At 59.6% G+C, this 21720-nt stretch overlaps 1 protein-coding gene across 5 annotated transcripts in view; it reads right to left on the bottom strand.

Annotated features, from left to right (window-relative positions):
* PEPD (peptidase D) overlaps nt 1-20912 on the bottom strand; it is a 117729-nt gene extending 96817 nt beyond the window's left edge. For 3 of the 5 annotated variants that reach the window (XR_009216675.1, XM_058529099.1, XM_058529097.1), the window contains exons 1-4: nt 12897-12991; nt 12084-12267; nt 9972-10099; nt 1878-1941 (exon numbers count right to left, since the gene is read on the bottom strand). Coding sequence is in view for 4 of the 5 variants with exons in the window: in XM_058529099.1 (XP_058385082.1) it covers nt 1878-1941; nt 9972-10099; nt 12084-12267; nt 12897-12976 (456 nt within the window). In the remaining variant the exon portion in view is untranslated. Of the gene's footprint in view, nt 1-1877; nt 1942-9971; nt 10100-12083; nt 12268-12896; nt 12992-20851 lie in introns of those variants that run through there. The other 2 variants (XM_058529101.1, XM_058529098.1) reach the window with 1 other exon arrangement.
* Between the last annotated feature and the right edge of the window lie 808 nt (nt 20913-21720).

Consider the following 21720-nt stretch of genomic DNA (forward strand, 5'->3'; position numbering starts at 1 on the left):
CCTGCCAGAGAGGGTCAGGAACAAAATGAAAACTACGGATGAGCAGGTCCCTCCCTCTCTGGTGCTTAGAAATACGAGGTAAGTGGCAAATGACCTCATCAGGGGCACATGAATAAACGTCAGACTATTTGAGACCCTATACCCAAAGAGATCAATACAACAGGTCACGTGTGTATTAACAGACTCTTCAGACGCTATGAGTCGCCTCCAAAACTTGGTATTGAAATCACACGACATAAAGATCCATCAAAAGCCCCCCTTCCAGGAGGAGGTGCTGCAGAAACAGGCCCCTGTGGCCCTGTGGGCGTGAGCTGCACTCCTCCGCTGAGGCCCTCTCAGCCAGGCACCACCACACCGCGGTGACCACTCACCCATGCAGTTGGTCACCTTCTGCACCAGACCGTGCCCCTAGCTGCTGAGTTCAGCCCTGGGTCTCAACTAGCTCTGATGCCCTCACATCCCTGGGACCTGGCAGGCAGCGAGTGTGAGAATAACGTCTGGGAAAAAGACCTGGGCCTTAGTAACAAACACAAGACAGTAAAGGGGAGGGTACAGACCAGAACCCAGCCAGTGTCCACCAGTCCACAACTGGTCCCATGAGCCAGGGGAGGGGCACCAGTGTGGGCCGAAGCTGGCAGGGGAGGCAGTGGGCTGGCACAAGGCTTTGGAGGATGGGCAGGATATGGCCAGTCAGAGAAGTGGGCATGGCATTCCAGGTCAGCAGAACTGCCTGTGTACAGGATGGTACTGACGCCCCTCCACCTGGGGCCGGCACACGTGTTCATCAAGGAGAGCTGTCTGTCCCCAAGCAGGGAAGGCCGGGCCCCAACTCCGGGCTAAGACACACTGGTTCCTCACAGTGATGGGTCTGGCAGGATCCCAGGGAACCTGCCTGTCACCCGGGGCTGTCGTTCCCCGACACACCTGTGTCCTGTCCAGGGGAAGGGGAGCTGCCGGCCTCCAGCTGGCTGGCTGGCTCCTCTGGCCGCTTCCATACTCCACCCCCAGCTCTTAGTGCACAGACACAGGTGACCCCCATCTGGGGAAACGTGGCACGGGAGGGCCCCGTCCAGCTGACCCTGCCACACCAGGGCTGGACCTGGAGCAGCAGGCACTGACCTCTGGGTGTTTGTTCTACCCAGCGCTGATCTGCACAGAGCATGGCATTGTGACAACACCCAGGGATGGAGCAGGGAGGTCTCCTGTGTGCCTGGCAGTGGCTGCAGTGTTGGGGGGCCTTGGTCACCCAGGGAGACCATGGGGGTACACAGCTATGCTCTCACCCTCTGCAGCCCTGGCCTATCAGCACGGAAGTCAGGGGCAGCCCCTCTGACTGCCTGGATTCGGGACAGATTCAAAGCCCCAGGAGGACAGTCACACACCCATCCAGGCTAAACAACACCGCTGGGCAACCACGCCGGGAAGTGGATTAAAGCCAGGGGAGCTCCACCCCACGCCACCCCACAAGCCTCTCGCAGTCTGGGGCTTTTTTGACAGCTGGAGAGGGCCTGTGGGGAGGGCATCCCAACACGTGAAGGCCCAGAACGAGCCTGGGGGGCACCTTGATCAGACCCTCCCAGAGACGTCCTTGCCCTGTGCAGCTCAGCGGCCACAACCCAGGTACCAGACACTTCCAGCCCCTGAGTCAGGGGCGCTGCCCAGGCAGAGGAGGGGCCTCCTCAGGGAGGTCTGAGGTGCATGCTTCCTGTCTGCTCTCTCCAAATCAGGGCACTGCTGGGGGCGCTAACAGCCAGGCAGTGGCGTCCTGGGACATCCAGCCTGGCTGTGGGCGTGGGAGAAGAGGGAATCCAGGGCAGAGAGGTGACCAGGTGACCGGAAGCCCTGAGCTGCTCAGAGAGGAGTCGGCCGCTGCTGACCTCGTCTGTGTGCTGGACGTCATCCACGGCATACTTCTCCTTGAAGTGCTCCTTGGAGTGGATCCTCAAAGGGAAGCACAAGGAACGCCAGGGTCAGAGTTTGGCCGTGGCTCAGCACAGGCTGCCTTCCCGCCCCAAAGCCCAGGCCACGAAGCCCTGGGCCATCCCTGCCCTGGCTGGCACCTGGCACCAAGCAGGTCTGCCCAAGAGACTTGGGGGGCAAAGGGCACTGGGCCACGGAATGACCACTGAACCACACTTGCTTCTCTCGACCTCACCCAGCCGACCCCTGCTCCTCCTTCAAGTCCGTGACCCCGGCCACCCGCAGCAAGCAGCTGCAGACAAACCTTCTCCCTCCACTGCCAGGGAGAGCCCACTGGGCAGCCAGCCAGCACACCCCAACCTTCGGGGCATGAACTAAGCTGCCTCCCAGGCCCCCATGGAGTCTCTTTAAAGGAAAGTTTAAAAATTAACATTTTAAAGAAGTCAATATCAGTATTACTCACAGTGATGAGAAACACTCAAGCTTACTCACCATCCCTGAGCAACGAGCCGGTGAGCACACAGAGACACAGGGCGGAGGAGGTGGGGCCCAGCTCACAAAGGGCTCCTGGGCCTGGCTGCACTGGGCAGGGTTCTGGCCAGTCCAGCAAGCACCACCCCCACCCCCAGCCCCTTGGTTGGCAGATGAGTCAATGTCACTGCTGGTGACGGAGCTCACAGAGGAGGAGCACTAGCCGCATTGGGGGAGAGTGTCACAAGCCAAATCTAATGACGCACACACACGTCCTGCACCGTCCCACGCTGGGCATCAGCACCAGAGGGTTACCCCCATCCTGCCTGTGATCACACGGTATTCTAGTCACCAAGTGTTAGATCCGAAAGAGGCCTCAGGAGAAAACAGCAGATGGTTTCCAGATGGTGCTTCCTGGCTTCTCAAGGGTGAGCAGATGACAGGGGGTGGTGTGCCAAGGACAGTGTGCGGGGACCCAGAGGGGACGGGGGGGGAGTACTTCAGGACTCGGAGACGACCCCTCAAAGAGCGACCTCCATGTGCCTTTGAGACACCAAGGACCAGCATCACTGCCCAGGAAACAGAATCCCAGTCCCCTCTCCGAGCCCTGCACCACTTCCCTCTCCACCCAACCCAAACAAGCATCCCAGACCGGACTGTGGCCAGGAAGCACAGAGCACGGACCGGGGACAGATGGGTGGGCCTCGGCGACCAGCAGCAGGGAGCTTACACGCAGCGAGCCAGCCGAGGAGACGATGGTCTCACTGCAACGGGCTGCTCAGGGCCCCAGAACACTCTGCTTTATCTCCCTTCCTGCTTCTCTGCAGTGGGCACTGAGTGTCAAGTTCCTGCCATTTATCAAATTTGCACAAGCCAGTCGCACTAGCCTCCACGTTTGAGACAGAACTCACAAGTTAAATTGCCAGAGTCTGGTGCCTCCATTAGCACGCCTGAAGCAGCTACGGGGCAGGGACTGACAACAAGCACCTCACCCAGACACTGGAGGCCCCCTCCCAGGGCTCACTGCGGAGGGCTCGCTGACCCGGTGCCGCCAGGTGGTGACACTGTCAGCACTGAGCAGACCCAGCGGCTGTGCACAAAAGCACGTGCCAGAAAGCTAAGCGGCAGGGCCATCAGCGTCACCACCACGTCCACTCTGACTGTCCTGCCCAAGAGTGTTGGTGGTCAGGCCTCGGCAGAGACCTGGGAGACTTGGGACCCGGGAACATCTCCGTGTACTCAGCCTGAGGTCAAGATCTTAAGAGTGTGGAACCAGAGGCGGTGGGGGAAGGAGGGGGCATAAACGAGGCGAACACAAGGCAGCTGTGATCTGTGGGCGGGCCCAGGGCTGTGTGCTCACCTGTCCACCCCTTGCCTACCAGCCACGAGCCATTCGACTTGCCACAGGAGCCAAACAGCCACCAGCCAGCCCACAGGAAAGCCTGTTGCTGCCACCCTGATGTCTGGGAGGACGTGAGTGCAGGTACCAGCTCCACCAAATGCCCTTTGCCCTCCTCAGTGAAGCGAGATGGCACAGTCCAGCCAGAGCACACACTGAGCCTCCAGGGCCAAAATCGCCCAACCAGCCACAGGCCTGGTTCCCAACAGGAATAACCATTTGACAGAGAGAACCTGAAAAGCTGTGAGCATCTTTTCTGGCATTTTGTACGTCATTCTTTTCTAAAGGGCAGAGATAATTAAGTTTGAATAGTACTTATTTTTCATGTTTTGGGGGCTAATTACAGTAAAAATCTTTAAATGTCACCCTAAGGGATAAATGTGCCAGCCTAACACGCCAAGCCAGCCACTGGAGGCTCGGCAGCCATGATTTGGTGGGGCTGACGTGAGGAATGGCATGTCCACGTTAGCCCTGTGGAGCTGGCTGGAGAGGTCCCTGGGGAGCTATCACCCACTGAGGGCCAGTGGCAGTGGCCATGTGGAGGACCTGCACCCTGCCCTGGCTGGAGTTTGGGGTCCAGCAGGGCAGCTCCTGCCAGCTCCACCATATGGGAGATCAAACAGAAGCATCTGGACCAGGAAAGGGTGGGTCAGCAGGGAAGCCAACCTCACCCCAGAAACTCTCCCTTCAGACAGAAGGGACAGCTTTGGCAGGAAAGAGGAGGGAGCGAGCCACTCCAAGGAGTTCGTGCCCTCGAGATGGGGCCAGCATCCAGGGACCCAGCCGTGCAGGCCTCCCCCACAGGCAGCTGGGCGGGGCAGGAGTCAGAGGGGTCCTCTCCCAGGGCTCAGGGCAGGGCTGACGCAGAGGAGCCAACACCCGGTGGGGCCTCCTGCTGGGAGACGTGAAATCGATGTCCAAGGCGCAGACACGGCGGAGCCCTCTGGAAAATGAAATTTCCATGCACAGGTCTTGCCGGCTAGCTGCACGCAGTTAATGAATAAGTAACAGGCCAAATTACAGCCGTCACCATCCATTTCCAGCTGCCGAGTCGGCCTTCAGCCACACCAATGCGGCTGCCTGTCCCTCTGCTCCCCTCACAACGCCCGGCACTCACCCCGGAAGGGAAGTCCAGCAACCATCTCACGGTTCAAGAACTTGTCAGAGAGAAGCAGATCTCTGCAAGCAGCACGGTGCCTATCCCGGAGATGGCACCGTGAGGGGTAGATGGAGTGGGCCGGCAGCACTTCTCAGCGAGGCCTCCTCAGCCAGGCCGGAGGGTCTGCGGCTCAGGCAGGAGAGGTGATGGGAATACGGCCCGCAGTCAGCCCAGCCCAGGGGGAGGCGCCCGACTAGCCAGGCCTCGGGCTGCCCCGGGTCAGGCTCTCCGCAAACCTCCTGGAGTAAGAGCCAGAGGAATTCTCTCGGCCCTTCTCAGGAAGGCCTGGCCCCTCGTTAGTGCCCCATATCCTGTCCCTGAAGATAAAGAGAGCTGCCGCGAGGCCACTAGACAGGATGAGGCAGCCTTGGTCCTCATGACCCAGGTGTGCGTATGGGGTGGGGGGCAGTGGCTCTGAAAAACCATGCACACACGCCACAGCCCCACATACACACACATACCACATGACACACACACCCCACACCACACATACCCTACCCCACAGACACACCACACACAAACACCCCCCACACACCCCACCCCACATATACATGCCACACATAACACACCACAACACACACCCCACCCTACATACACCCACCCACACACCCCACACACAGACCACACCCCAACACACTATCCTCCTCCCCGCTCCCCTCCCCCCTCCCCCCATACACACTGGTTCCAGAACCAAAAAGAGCAGTGCTCAGAGCCTGGTCCTCAGCCCTGGAGTCTCACTCACACCTCTCCTGGGCAGTGCCCTCAGTGGGATAGGGACCCTGCTCCCTACAAAGCCCAGGCCAGGCAGACTGTCTCACATTCCAAGCCCCAGGGTCTCAGCCAGGGACGGAAACAGAACACAGCAAAGCTGCAAAGGTTCTGGGAGGGTCCCCCAACTTGGCCCCAAGTCACTCACCCTCTGTGGGCACTGAAGCTACCCAGGATGTTGATCACAGAGGCAATTTCCTGCCTGCTCAGAGGACCCAGAGCCCCAGGCAGCCAAAGCTGCCATCGGCTAAGCCTGATCCTGACAAAAACGATAGGAAACACTCTCCCATTAAAGAGGCACCAAACTCTTGTAAGCAAAGATTCCAAATAAAAACAAATTAGAAGCTACCACACTCCCGCCCCAAAAAGGGCCTGGGGTGAGGGACAAGCTGGGCACCAGGCTGCCCAGAGGCCCCGTGGCATCTGCAGCCCTGACACAGGAACGGCGCTCACATGGAAGTGGCAGATCTACAGCCGGGGGTGTTGCTTCCCTGGGCGACTTGGACGGCAGAATCCGCCAGACGGAGTTCCAAAAGCCGTCAGATAGCAACTCAAGAGGAAGCTGAGCAGCTGAAGGTCAAGCGTCCTTCTGGTGGGTTTTATTGTGAAGGCCAGGTAACCCCATCAGCCTCGCTCCAGCTCTACCGATTAGGAGTGTCTGCAAACAGCCACACCATCAGATCCGGCCACTCCCCAACTCTGGCCCCAACCAACCAACCCCTTCCCCACCGCCTTCTCCCTCCAAGACTCAGACACGGGGACCAGAGAGGGTCACACCACAGTAGAGGAAGGGAAAGGGCTGCAGGGTGGCCAGGGCGGGAGCCAGGTCTGCAGGAGACAGGAGAATAGCTCTGCTGTGGGGCCCGAATGCCCCTCGGGACTGGGCTGCTCAGTCTGGTCTGGCCTGCCCAGCGTGCACACAGAGCCTTTCCAACAGGGCAGACCCACCTGTACCCTCAGAGATCACCCAAGCCCGTATGTCTGCACTAGACAATCCACTGGCTCAGCAAAGCGGGGATAGACTAAAGGAGAACTTTTAACAGTGGCTCTGAATGAAACACAGCCCTGGCCAAGGTGCAGAACTCTGTATTAATGACAATCACGCTCCAGAAAAGCCAACTGCCAACAGCTGTTCCCTGACCAATCAGGTCCTCGGTTTTAAATCCTCAAGTCAAGTGCCATTCGGCTCCCCAGATGGTGGGCGTGGGAGACATGGTCAGATTTGCTCGGGTTTGCCCACTGGACAGTGGGGTCTCCGAGGCAGGGACCAGGCCTCTCCACCCACAGCCCTGGAGGATGTCCACCCTCCACCCACGAACAGGCACTCCTCCACTTCTCGCAAGAGTCAGCTCTTCAAAACAAGAAGCAGGGGCCAGCCTGGTGGTGAAGCAGTTGAGTGCGCGCTTCGCTGCGGTGGCCCAGGGTTCGCAGGTTCGGATCCCAGGCATGCACCGACGCACCGCTTGTCAAGCCATGCTGTGGCGGTGTCACATATAAAGTGGAGGAAGATGGGCACGGATGTTAGCACAGGGCCAATCTTCCTCAGCAAAAAAAAGGAGGATTGGCATCGGATGTTAGTTCAGGACTGATCTTCCTCACAAAAAAAAAAACCACACATACCAGGAAGGGCTGCGGCTACAGCTCTGTGGTCCCTCAGGGTGCAGGAAGGGTTCTGGGAGAATCCCCTTAAAGGACCAGATCTAACCTCTCACCAGGAAACTCCTCCCCACAGCTGTTCCAGTTACCAGGGCTGCGTAATAAAGCACCCCGACACGCAGGGGAGTGAGAAACCATCTACCACGTTCCTGGACTCTGACAGGGTTGGGACAGAGTCCTGGGAGGATGGCTTCTCTCTGCTGTGAGGTCTGGGGCCTCAGCAGAAAGACTTGAGGGCGGGGGCCTGGAGTCACCCGCTCTAGGGGGTGGTGCTGGCTGTCAGCCAGGCCTCCGCTCCTCTCTACGTGGTCTCTCCACACGGCCGTGTTTGGGCTTCCTCCTGGCATGGCACTGGGTTCCAGAGTGAGTGTCCCACGAGCAAGAACCAGGTGGAAGCCATAGTGCACTTTATAGTCTAGCCTCAGAAGTCAGGCAGTGACCCTGCCAGGTTCACACATTGACGGGGTCACCAGATCCTGACCAGAGTCAAGCAGGAGGGAAAAGATTCCACCTCTCCATAGGGAATGGCCATAAATATTGCTGTGGCCATTTTGGGACATTACAATCTGCTTGTCCCCGGCATTCTCACCACCTCATCTCAGTCACAGTGTACCTGTCCCCACAGTGACCAGCACTGTAACTACAGCCCTGGCAGTGCTTCATGAGCAGTATCGTCGAGGTTCCACAGATAAGGAATCGGAGGCCCCAACAGTGGCCAGACCCGCTCACAAGCCCCATGACTTGCATGGAGAGACCACGCTGAGCTGTCAGGTAAGCTTCCCACAAAACCCGGCCACGGGACCCACACAGGCCACACCACCACGCTGAGCCCGTTTCCTCTTTGTAACAGGGCAGTCCTAAGGCTTCAGCCAGGAATAGAACAAAGGTCAAAAGTAAAAGACACAACAGGATGGGGAGGCCAGAGCTGGGTGGGAACCACCTTCCCAGGAGCACCCACGTCTCCTGGCCTGGATCTGCTGATAGGAGGAGGAGGGGCCCAGGATGAATGGACTGAGGAGAGCCTGCCCCAGGCCAAACCTGAGGCTGATTTCTCAGCAAGTACAAGGCACACCGTGGCAGAGCAGGAGAGAGGTCCAGAGGACAGAGCACACATCTACCCTGGCCGGCCTCCTCCCCAGGACCCCCTCCGCATCCCCACCCAGGCCTGGGGCAGAGCGGAGCCTCTGAGGGCTCTCTGTACCCCGGCTCAGCCATGCCCAATGCCCCGTCCTCCCTCTGGGAAGGAGGCAGCACAACCTTCCAGCGCCCTTGCTAACCCAGGCATGAAGGCCAGTGGAAACCTGCTCATTACGCAGTAGGAAAAAGTTTATGCCGTCTGCCCCAGGGGCCTCTGAGAGGGCCAGGACCTTAGTGGCAGCCCAGCCACCCACCCCAAAGGCCGGCTGCATGGGGCATGTCCACCCTCCGCCCTTCCTCCCCAGGGCCAGGAAACCAGCCCGCCAGGGGAAGCACGGCCTGCTTCTCTTCTGCTGCCGATTCTGCTTGAAGCCGAGTCTTCACAGTGAAGCCGAAGGCCCAGGGCCAGGGATCCTGCCCAGCAGCCTCAGAGCAGAACTGTTGCCAACTTGGGAGCCTGAAGTCCTCACCCCAAGACGGCAGAGGAGGTACACACCAGGCTCACAAAAGAGGCTGTGGAGTGTGCACCGAAGGGCTGGTGGGGGAGGACGATGCATGAAGCAGAGAAAGCGCGGAGGCCCCGCCCTGGCCCTCGGCTCAGGGAGGTGTCCCTGCAGCAGCCTCGTCATTCAAACCAGCCACAGATTCGCCTGCACCCCCAGTAATGAGCACTTGGGACACGAGGCAGCGAAGGCTGCAATTTATGCATCAGCCCAGAATAATCACTCTCCAGGCAGAAATGACACCCCGGAAGGTGGCGAGCATTTAGCCGGATCCTCTGATCGCCTCAAGCGTCCCCGGTTAAGCACAGCTCCGCCTCAGCGGCTCTGAGCAGGCAGGAACGGCTCCCAGGAGGGGTGGACACGGCCGAGGGCCCCAGAACTGGCGGGCGCTGTGGACAATGGGGGAGGGGCCTCTGGGCCAGCTCTTCTCACACAGCACAACCCTGGAGCCACCGCCCTGCCTCTCTCACAGGTGAGCCGACGGAGCCAGGGCCCACATCTATGGCTCCACATAGCTCAGCCCGAGGTGGGCACACAGCAGGCATCCAGTAGCGCCCTGCACGTTAGTGACGGGCCTCCAAGAAGGGCCCCGGGCTGCCCTCCCTGCCCCAACCAACCCCCGCCACACCCAAGGTGTAGCCACCTCCTGTGGATGCCATGCAGGAGTGACAGTCCACGGGGGCCACAGCCTCAGGCATTTTAACAAAGCTGGGCATCCAGGACGTCAAGATTAATAAACAATACCTCCACACAAACATGACCACAGCCTGGGGCTCCAGCTGGCGCCCCTTCCCAACCAAGGGTGCAGGGCTCTGGCCCAGAGCAGGCCATCAAGGGGCCTGAACACAACCCTCCCTCCTGCTATGCTTTCCCTCCTTGCCACCCACGAGCCAGCCCCGCACCCGCCTGCCGGCCAGAGGTCAGCAGGCACCGTCACACCGCCCGGACTGCTCCTTACTTTCCCAACCAGGTGGCATGGCTGGCAGGAAGCCTGGGCACAAACAGGGTCGACTTCCCGGTGTCGACGTCGATCGCGCCGTAGCAGTCTGGCTCGGTAACGCCAAATGCCCAGTGAAAGAAGGACTCCTGTGGCGGGAACAAGGACCCCGGTCACCCAGTCAGCAGGACAGAAGCATGAGACACAGGGAGGCAGATGGGGCAGCGGGCCGCGTGCCTTCCTTCCCGATCTCAGAGAGTCAGCTCAGGCCCACCGTCCTCAGAGACTGACCCCCGGCCTCACACACCCCTCCACCTCGGCACTCTGCTCCTCGCTCCAGCTGCAGGCTGCCCACCTTGTCCTTCCAGGATCCGGCACGGGGCAGTCTGGCTGGCTCCTCTGATGATGCCCCAGCCCCGCCTGCACCCCCACCTCACCAGCCACACCCCTACGGCCTCTGACAGGTCACACCAAGACACGGGCGCCCACCGGCACCACAGGTCCGGCTCAGCCCTGCCCACACCTCTCTGCCACCCCCACTGCCCCCAGGCAGGCGAGATGCCACCCAGACACCCAGGCCAACGTCGGCCTGGAAATGGATTCCTCCATTTAGGATTTCTTTCTTCCTTCTCCCACCCCCAGGGAACTGATGACTTCAGTGTCTAGCAATAAACACTGAGCTAAAATAACACTATAAAGGTATTAAGTGGAGAAAGATTTCTTCTAAAATTAACCTTGCATAACATCAGTAAGGGAGCCAACAGCTGAATTCAAGAGATCGGTTTTTAATCCACAGAATACATAAACCTCAAGAAGCACCAAGATTAGTCAGAAAAAATTTATTTAGACCTCCATGTCTCCAGCAACCAGAAGACTGCAGGCTTGAGGCTGGCAGAACTACGTGGTGAAGGGAAGCCTGCCAGCAGAAGGTGCCTTTAGTAAGAAACCCTGCGCAATCACCGTCAGCGGCAGATCTCGGCCAGTCTGTGCCCTGTGGGGCGGACAGCCCAGCTGGGGAGGTCATGCCTTGTCCCCTCCTCTCCACACTCAGCTCCCCTTCACGATCCCCTGCCTCCTCCCTGACCTGGATGCTGGATGGCCATGGCCCTAGGCTCTGCCTGCCCCCAGGGAGGTTCTGGGTCCCGCTGCGTCCGGCCCCAGCTCTGGGCTTGGTAGGGAGAAGAGACCACCAGACTTGGAGTCGGGAGATGGGGTTCTAATTAATTCCAACTCCAGCTCTGCGAAGTCCTTTCCCCTCTGAGCCTCGGTTTCCTCATCTGTAAAGTGGGTACAATGCTAGGATCAACGAGAGTGGGGCCAGCTCAGGGTCTCCCTGACTTTTGGGTGAGCCCTCCTGTCAGGTGTCCTTGCTCCTGTTCCTGGGAACTGAGTGATGCCAGCGTTTCTCAGGCAAGGCCACCACATCCAGGCTGGCTTCCTACAGCTGGGCGGCCCATACCCCACAGGGTTCCAAAACCTCAGAGGGCCCCTGGACCACTTCCCAAGGGAGCAAACCAAGGCCGAGGCCCAGTGAGGATCACAGGATCAGCACTGGCCAAGCTGGGACAAAAGCCCTGGCCTCTGACTCCTGCTCAGCACCTGCTCAGATGAGCTGCCCAGCCACACGCCGTCTCCCAGACCTCTGCACCCCCGTCCTCTTGTTGCAGGCAGACTCTGAACTCAGCCCTCCCATTCTGCACCTCTCGCCAGCCAGGGAAAGCTGCCCAGTCCACCCTCTGCTCATTCATTCCTGTGGATACCATCCTCCCACCTGGAACACCCACCTCCCCCCAGCTCTACCTGTCAGAATTCACCCTAGCCTTCAGGGCCCACACCAAATGCTGCCTCCTCCATGAAGCCTTGCTTGCTTGCTCCCCCAGGAATATCATCTTTCTGTACTCTGACCTGAGAGAGCTGAAGCTGGCTGGTGATAGCTCTGCCTCCTGGAATGCTGGCTCCCTGGGCTCCCAGGCCCCGGTCTGCTTTCAGAGGGCCTCTCCAGGGCCCCCTAGGGGACGGGGACAAAGCTGCTCCACATTCACCAGGCCCAGTGCTGGAGGAGGGGGGACAGGCCCACAGGAGGCCCAGTGTCAGCTCGGAGTCGGGGGTGCAGGAAGCTGCTGGAGGGCTCACCTGGCGGAAGAGGACGTCGGTGTCGGTGCAGTAGCGCTGGGTCTGCTCCCCGCCCTGCAGCAGCACGACAGAGCGGGCCTGCACGGCCGGGTTCTTCTGCAGGCGCTCACACAGGCGCCGCCTGTTCAGCGCAAAGAGCGCCAGTGGCACCTTCAGGGTCTCGTTCCCCAGCCAAAACGAAGGTCTGCAAAGACACGAGCACACAATGCCACACAGGCCTGTCAGCACCGCCAAGCACGTCTCCCACCCGTGGTCTCAGGCGACTGAGGGCCAAGCCTGCCATGGGACCCCCATCAGCACGTGGCAAGCTAGTCCAAGCTCGACCTGCCTGTGACTCAGAAACAGCCCCTCACTGGGCCGCCTGAGGACCACAGCGGCTTGTCAACCACACCGTCCCCTGCTGTCCCCGAGCACTGGACCACAAATGGGGACAGGACAGCTGGGGCTGTTTAACCAGAGGGCAGGTGAGACCCCTGGAGGGAAAGCCTGCAATGGTTTGAAGACACACCCACTCAACTCCCACCCTCAAGGAACGTCCATGCGAGAAACACGTGATCTGGCCCAGACAACACTCAGTCCCTGCCCACGAGCCCGCAGGCTGCCATCTTCTCTGCGAGTCACGGACCCCACAGCCTGGGCTGGTTGTTCCTCAGCTGGGACGGGACCCCCACCGGTCCCCAACACACACACACACACACCAGGGCACCCAGCATCAGGCCAGGCCCTGAGCAGAGCCCAACGAGTATGTGCTGAGTGACTGAAGGGGAACCATGGCGACATGGCCCTGTGAGTGGCAGCCCCAGGGGTGCTAACCTTGAGGAGAGCAGCCAGCAAGGGACAGCTGCTGAGAGCTCATGGGAGGCCGGGCTGCGCTGGGTGGGGCAGGTGGGCATCTCTCATCACCCCCACACTGGCTTTCCTTTTCACCGAGAAAACACAGCTGATCCTCCTGGCACCCACTCCCCAGACCCCACCTGCCCCTGGACCCTCCACCCAGCTGCTCCCACTGGGAATTCTCCTCCGCCTAGGCGTGGCCTGCCCCCCTCATGCCTATTCAGCATCCATTTTCCCCCTGTAGGATCATTCCCAGCATCCAGACGTACAGGAACCTCGCCCGTCTTAACAAAAAAAAAAAGAAAAACACTTCCCTTGGCCCCTTTCATGCCCTCCAGCAGCCTATCTCCCTCTCCCCTTTGTGGTAAATATCCTCTGAAGGGTCACCCAAGCACACCGCCCCCATGTCCTGGCCACCCATGCTCTCCTCCATCCACCCCATCAGGCCCTGGCCCACCCCCTCCCACACTGCAGCCCCTGCCGGGCCACAATGACCCCAGGCAGATGGGTTCCCAGGCCTCAATGGGCCTCTTGGTGCCCAGGACACTGGGAGCCACTCTCTGCTGAAACCCTGCCCAGCACCAGCCCCTCCAGGCTCTCCTACCCTCGGTCTCCCTCCCTCCTCAGCTGACCACCACGCTGGAGCCCCAGGGCTGGGTCCCGGACCTCTAACCTAACTGCACTCCCTCCCCCAGCACAGCCAAGCCCACCCGTGCCCTCGGCTTTAAGTACCACGGACCCCCACAGGCCCATGACATCCCTTCCAAATTCACAAATGCCACTGCCACCTGGCACCCCTTTCCAAACGGCCTGCCCTCTTCTGCTCCACCAAACCCACCCCTCCCCACCCCCTCACTTCACAGAAAGGCTGCTCTGCCCTCTCAGTGGCCAGGGCCATCCTCAACTCTCTCTCATTCCATCTCCAACCCACCAGCAAAGCCTGTCTCCCCTCCCTTCAACACTCAGCCAGCACCTGACCCCTTCCTCCCCAGCGTGGCTCATCCCCACCTCCCTCCGCACCTCCTGCCTGGACACCTGCAGGGACCTGGTCACTGCTCTCTCAGTCCCAGCCTCCCCGGCAGCCTGTGGGCACCCACCTGGAGGGACCCTTTACAAATGCAAATCCGAGCAGGCATTGCCCTGCTCACCCCTCCGACTTCCTAGTGAACTTGAACAAAGTGCAGGCTTACTCCCCAGCCACGAGGTGCTAAGGGGTCCAGCCCCCCAAGAATGGACAGGCCTTCTCGCTCTTCGCTGCTCTACCCTGAGCACTGAGAACGCTCCCACTCAGGGCCTTGGCCACTGCTGTTCCCTCTGGGGGTGTTCTTCTCCCAGTCCCCACATGGCTCCAGTTCTCGCTTTATCCAGGCCTCTGCAGAAATGCCCCCCTCTTCCCAGAAGCTTTTCCATATCCCCATCCAAACCTTATCCCCTTCTCCCTTCATTCCTCTCTAGAGCATGCATCACTGCCTAACAGTATCTATTTCCTCGCCTGTCTCCCCAGGTAAAATGTAAGCTCCGGTAGGCAGGGCCCTTGCCTCCTTCCCGGCGCCTAAAAGAGGGCAGAATGAATGATTAGGGGCAGAATGAAGGACTAAAGGAGGAAGGAAGGGCAGTCTCAGCAGTGAGCTGGGCTAGGAAGGTGGGTGGGCAAGCCCAGGGGGTACAGGAGGAGTTAGGCAGGTGCTCTCTGGCCAGCGGGAGCGAGTGGGCATGGAAATAGAGGAGGGCAGGGACAGCCTGAGCTGACACAAGAGAGGACCCTGCCCGGACTGCAGTGACAGCAGGGCAGATGGACCCTTCCCTCACAGCATGCGGCATGGAGAGGCCTCGGGAACCTCACACGCTCACCTGGCCAGGGACACACAAGCAGGTGACACCTCCTGCACATCTTGGCTCCAATGGCAGCTGCTCTGGGTGGCCCTCCTGGCTTCCCTCTTAAACCTGCAGCTCTCTCCCCTGCCCATGCCCCACTTAGCACAGGGCTGGGTTTCCTCCACTCACCCTCTGGATCTGCTCTCCCCTGCTCTGCCCGGGGCTGGCCTACAAGAACTCTAGCAGCATGCTCCCTGCCTCTGGCCTCTAGGGGGGCTAGCCAGTGGGAGGCCCCCCAGGAGACTGGAGGGGGCAGGAGCGGGAGGAGAAGAGGGAGGAGGACGGAGAATCCACTCCCCGGCTCCCTCCATGCGGGACCCTGGAGCTACGATGGCCCATGGCGGGTAGTCCCTCCACCCGGGCCATGGCACAGCCCCGCTGGTTCCTGACCAGCTTCCCCCCTCTCCTCTCCCAGCTCCCGGACCCTGCCCACAGCTCTGTAAACCGACCCTGCATTAACTCTTCAGTCACCCCTGTGAGTGAACTACCGGCTCAGGCAGGTCCCTGGCTGAAGGGATACATTCACCTGTTAACATAAATGCAGGGTGTTTGCTGGAGCTCACTGGTGAGTCCGCCTCCACCCACTGGAATGGAACCCCCTGATGACAGAGACCTGGCTCTGCTCTGGTCACCCTGCCTGCCACCCTGCAAGTGCTCAATAAATATTTGCTGAGTGAACAGCTGCCACAACGTGGGCCACACACAACTGTGCAGGGCAGAAGTTGCCGCATCAGCCCCAGCAGGACAGGAAGAACCCTCGGGCCCCGGCCTGGCCAGGAAGGGTGGAGGGTCGTGCACACCCCACACACGCTGTCAGGACTGGAAGTCCCCCCTCCTCCCCAGGCCCAGGCCCTCAGTCGCCCGCCAGGAGGGCGGACACAAGAGGCCAGGGCTTCCTCTAAGCCGGGCCACTATAAGGATGAAGGGGCAGAGGCGACAGCGTGCAAACACGCCGGCATCCCAGCTGGCCACGCTATCAGGAACTGAAAGTGCAGCCGCCAGCACCCCTGCACAGGGTGCCCCACGGCCCCCCACTCCTTCCCTCACTCAGCACAGCCCACGAGAGGGGGTGGGCACAGAGAAGAACCTCGTCTCCACAGACTCCTCAGCAGCACAGAGGGAACGACACCGAGGCACGGCTGCAGAAGGCCTCGGCCGAGGTTGCCCCGATCCGCGTGGACTCAACAGCACAACTGGCTGAAAGTGCCCACCTTGGCCCCCCAGCCAGCAGAGCCCAGCCCTGCTCACCTCATCCCACCATCCTCGCCCTCTGCCCGGCCGCCCTCCTTCAACACACAAGCACCAGCTCTACCTGGTCTCCACCACGCCCGCACCTGGAAGGCTCTCCGAAGGGCTGGGCCTCCTCTTGTCCAGAACCTTCTGACAGGACTAAATCCCTCAGGACACTCAGACTGGGCCCTTCTGGACCAAGGGCCACGCTGCCCAGATAAGCACAGGAAACTGAACAAGGCACCCTCTCTGTGACCAGTCAGCTGCCACTGCGAAGAAAATCTACAATCCTAGCTAACCCTGCATGGGGCTCAGCCAGAACAGAGAAGGGCAGCCCAGCCTGGGCCACCCGGCAGGCCGATGTGGGGTGGTCATTCATCACTGCAGAGCGCCCGAATCCAGGTTTATAGAGACGTGCCCTCTGATTTCTCGTGGCATAAACCAAACCCTGAAAGAGACTGCTGGACCCAGAGCCACGGTGGGTGACTTCTCCCTGCAAGTTCAGCAAAAGCAGCACTAATAAAACATCTGTGCCAGCTTCTGCTGGAGCTTCCGCTAACTGGCACCCAGAACGTCCAAGGCCAAAGCCAGGTCGTCCCCGAGGCCCAGTGTAAACAAGGCACGCTTTAGTGCGGGCAGCTGAGCACACAGGCAACGCCCGGGAGAACAGCAGGGACTGGTGGACAACGGCTCCAGGGCGTCAGAGACCCACAGTACCAGGTCTGGCCTCCACGGGCCGGCCGCCCCGACAACCACCCAGGCCTCATAAGCGGCCAAGGCCACAAACAGAGTGACCACGAGTGGGGCCAGCCCCAAGGGAAGGTGTGATGCCACTGCTCCAGCAACCTGTCCCTTTCCCCCCAAATCAGAACTGAGCCACCCTCTCCTCTGCCCTCAATGGTCCCCTGCGAGGTTCTCTCCCAAGGCCTGTGGACCCCTGGGGATTCACACAGAGAATTTAGGGACTCCATCTACTTGGATGGGGAAAAAATGTAACTTTGTTTTCTCTAACTTCTTAAATTTACATTTTCTTCAATTACTAATGTAAGCAACTAGCTACAGCAGCATCAGCAGTGTGTGTGCGAATCGTCCAACAGAAAGCACACGTATTTTCATATCACATTACTGCTGCCGCAGTATCTCAAAACGCAACTTCTGCTCATCACTACTTCAGAATTAAGATGGTTTTACACCTGCTGCTAGCTTTAATACTTAATGTGTTAGTGAAGAAGCACATATTACTATATCACAAATTTATTTTTTAACATTTTCATAACTGCATTTCAACATAATTGGTTTTCCTTGTAATCATCTGTATTTTATTTCATGCATTTTAAAATACCATGGGGAGAAGGGTACAAAGGTCTCATTGATGCCCATGGGGTCCATGGCACAGACAAGGACAAGATCCCTGCTCTGGAACGTGAAGCCACTTCTGGAGGGGGCCACACTTCCGGCAAGAGAGGCCAGCCAAGGACCGGCCTGCTTCCTCACCCTCTCCCAGTCTGCTCACCCTGGCTGGAGAGGGCCTCGCAGCTGCTGGTCAGCATCTCCCACTCCGCCTCCTCCTCTCCCGAGGACGGTGAGGGGGCTGAGCACACACAGGGACGCAGAGGGCTGTGTGGAGTCAGGACCAGGCCCAGGGAGGGCAAAGGGGCACTCAGCTGCCAGCCTGCCTCCTGCAGATCCACCCCTACCCCAGCCCCAGGGTCAGCCTGGCACCTCTGCTCTAGGAGCACAAGGTTCACATGAGGTGGGGAAACAGGCTCTGATCCAAAACCTGACTCCTCCACATACTTTCTCTCCAGAAGAATGCTGACTCCAGCCTGACCTATGACCCAACAGGTACATATCCAGGGCAGCTTACCTGCTGCTTCTCTGGGGACAGCGGCTCCCTGGGGGCCACTCGGTTAAAGCATTAAAGATTTTTCTTCACCCTACTCAGAATTCTGTGCCCCCTCCCACCCACTACTCCTTTCCTCAATCACGGAAAGCGGGATGGAATGTTGGACTAATTTAGATTATTCTAAATTAGTAATTACTCTAAATTAGATTATTCTCATTTAGATTACTCTATAAGGGGGATTTACATCCCCCTTATATTCATTCATCACCATGTCACGAGCAAAGGGCGGCCACAGGCTGGCCCTGAAGACACAAACTGAACCGATCCCCAGTCCCCGGGCTCCAAGGATGCCAGCAGAGGCATGCAGGGAAGCAAACCCTCTCCCAACCACGACGGGCAGGAGTGCAGACATGGAAAAGTGTGCTGCTGGTGGGAAGAACTGGGATTCTCCAGAGTTCTGAGCAGGCAGTCTTTACTGGAGGCCAGGCGGGAAGGGGACTGGGAAAGGCTTCTAGGAGGAACACCTAAGCTGGGTCTGCAAACAATTATGTCAGAGGACACGGGGACTCCGGGGCCAGCAGGTGAGTGGGCAAAGTGAAGAGGAGAAAGGAAAAAGCCATGAGGGGGAACAGACGCAGGCAAGTCTAGGGGCAGCAGGGAAGTCTCACCCATGGAAAGTTCAAGAAGGCAGGGCTCCTTCCCACCAAGTGCCATGGGACAGGAGGCTGGAGGTGACCTCAGAACAGAACCTCTAGGGGCTGTGGGACCCTTTGTCTCAAACTTGAAGTCCCTGCCCAGGCTGGCAGGACAGAGCAAGATCAACCCTGAAACACTCCCCAGAGGAGAATCTTGAGTTTCTAGCCGAATCTGAGATGCTAGCTTAGGGCATCCACTGCTTCCCAAATTACACGGAGCACATTCCAGTCACCCGGGACTCTCGTAGCCACCGCTGGCCCGGGCTCTGGGAGGACTCTACAGGCAATCATATCTGACTCCCAGGGAGCCCGTGGCCATGACTTGATGGTGCAGGGCCTCATTACACTTGACACCCTGATCTGTCCTGTGTGTGTAGCTGGGCACCAAGCTTTGCTGGAAACACACTAGAAGCCTCCTCCCCTTAAGGAAGCTGCTGGGGCTTGACCTCAGGCTCAAAGTGTCAGACAGGGCAGCCCCATACTGGCCTGGGATGGCCCTTGCCAAGGAGATCCTGTCAAGCTCCCTGCATCTGTCAGGTCTCCCTTAAAACAGTGCACCCCTCCAAGACCGCTGTCACTCATTTTACCCCCTTGCTCACCCCACCCATGGCCCAGAGAATCAGCTTTGCCGTAAGAGCCCTCTTTCCAGGATTCAGCCAGCTCCAGGCTCACCCCCATCCAATCACCAGCCTGGCTTCTCTGTACCTTCAGGGGAGCACAGGCCTCAGGCCAGCATGAAGCCCTGAACCCAAACGCAGCCCCTGGAACTCCCTGTGACCACGTGGCTGGCCCAGATACAGGCGTAACAGACCCACATCCGGGCACCGGCCTATACCTACTGGTCACTCTGTTCATTAAGACGGGGTCACAGGCTGGGTTCAAGGACTGATCCTGGGATCCCTGACACTCATCTGGGACTTCACACACACAGTTCTGTGTCTGAGGGGTGCTCGAGGACCCGCACAAATGCCATCCGGTGAGTGAAGCCTACCCACACTCTCCCCTGAGCTCAGAGCCCCTGCCTCTCCATGGCACACACCAAGACTAGGGGCAGACAGACGGATGACAGAGTCCCATGTGTCCGTCTGCCCCATGAACACCTAAAGGTAGGCCTAGCACTGGTCCTGGAATACAGCAGGTGCCCACTCAATGTCTGATTGGTGTGTCCTAAGCTCTCCCAACCCTGGGGGCCAACTGAGGGGGCCATTTTCTGTTGCCATTCTACCCACCTCCCAAAAAGACAGATGTATTCAGTCCACCAGTTCCCCCATTCCGACCTCAGTTCCCAGCCTGGCATCTGTACCACCACCCCTTCAAGCCCCAGCACCACTAGGCCCACACGCCTTTCAGGATCAGGCCTCCCCCTGAACTCACACACAGCCCAGGGGAGTGACAGTCTAAAGAGCAGATATGAGCAGATTAACACTCCAGCCCCTCAGGACAAAGTCTGGAGAAGCCACCTGGGGCACCATACGCTCCAGCACCGCGTGCACCCCATGCCCCTGTCCCCAGAGCACTCTGAACTCTCAACATTTCTCTCTCAACCTGTGCCCAATGTTCCCTCATCTGTTACACTCTCCCCAACGCTTCAGTGGGCCCATCTTTCCACACTTCCTCCCACTAAGACCATTCACTCATGCTTTCATGCAGTAGCATTTATGGAGCACCTACTGTGTGCAAGACACCGCACAAGTGAGGCCCAGGGGTGAGCCAGAGAAAGGCCCGCCCTTACATTCTAAATGGGAGAAGACAAGAAACAAGTAAAAATCAATGTCCTATACAGATTCCCAGGTGGTGATAAGTGCGACAAAAAGTAGCATAGGTGCTTAGGGAAGGCTTCTCGGAGGAGGTAACATCTGGGCCCTGAAGGAAGTGGGGAATGCCCGCTGGGGAGGTGAGTCCAAACCCATCGCAAACACCGCTGCCTCCGGGGAGGGCCGGGTCCCTGGCGCGCTGGCAACGCCGCCTTCCCGTCCGAGGTTCGCGGCCGTGAACACGCGTGTCCACCCGAGACCCCACCCGGGCCGCAGGGTGGGCCCGCCCCACGCGCGGGGGGCCTGGGCGCCAGGGCGGCCCCGACGACCCGTGGGCAGCGGCGCGGGGAGCTGCAGGCACAGCGCGGCCCCGACTCGGAGCACGCTGTCCGCGTCCACACAGCGCCGGGCGGGCACGCGGCCCGGCGGCGGGGGCTGTCGCCCACCGTCCAGCCCGGAGGCCCAGGCCCTTCTCCGCGCCGCCGGGCCAGGGCCAGGGCCAGAGCCAGGGACGGGGACCGGAGCAGCACTCACCCGGCGGCCACCGCCATGCTCGCCCCGCTCAGCGTCACGTGAAGCGCGGCGTCAGCGAGGCCCCGCCGGGTCCCACTGCGGGCGGCGGGGCCTGGGCGGGGCCTGGGCGGGGCCGGCTCCCTGCCCCGCCCCCCCAGCGCCGGGCGCCGCGGGACCCGGAGGGACGGAGCCCTGAGGGAGCGAGGATCTGTCTGCTCGCCGGCTGCTGGCTGCAGGCGAGGGGCGGGGCCTGGGGGGCGCGGGCAGAGGCCTTTCGAGAATAGGAGGGAGTGACCCGAGGCAGTGGAGGTCTTGATTCTGCTTCCGCTCCCTACCTGGCGTCCCAGACCGTCTGGAGATGGACACCATGGGAGAGAGCGACTCTGACTCAATCCAGGGAGGGTGACAGCTGTTGCTTAAGAAGGAAAATGGCTTGAGCACAGGCCGGGGCAGTTGGAGTAACCCAAATAGTTCAGTGTCCAGGAGAGGGGGTTTGGGTGTGAGAGGTGTGGCCTCGGAGTAAGCAAGGGTCAGATCCTGCAGGGACTTGAATATGGAGCTAGGGAGTTAGGTCTGCTAAAACCTTTCCAAGCTTCCTCAGCTGCAGGATGGGGAAGGACTTGGAGGCAGAGAGGCCAGTCAAGTGGGCTGGGGAGAAATGGGCACATGGAGGGCGCAGTTCAGGAGGGAGAATCTACCAGAGAGCATCCCCCTCTGCCCTGCGGGCACTGGTGTTGGGTGCAGGGTCCTCCAGAGAGTTGGGGGGTGGGGGCCAGGGAGAGGGATGGGAAGCAGATGTTTTGGGGAGCTCCCTGTGCTGCGTGTGCCTTGGAATAATACTACTACTATTGCCAAGAGGTACGGAGCACTTACTGTGCCCCAATACTTTA

Source organism: Diceros bicornis, chromosome 34 (assembly GCF_020826845.1).
Source record: "Diceros bicornis minor isolate mBicDic1 chromosome 34, mDicBic1.mat.cur, whole genome shotgun sequence".
NCBI lineage: Eukaryota > Metazoa > Chordata > Mammalia > Perissodactyla > Rhinocerotidae > Diceros > Diceros bicornis.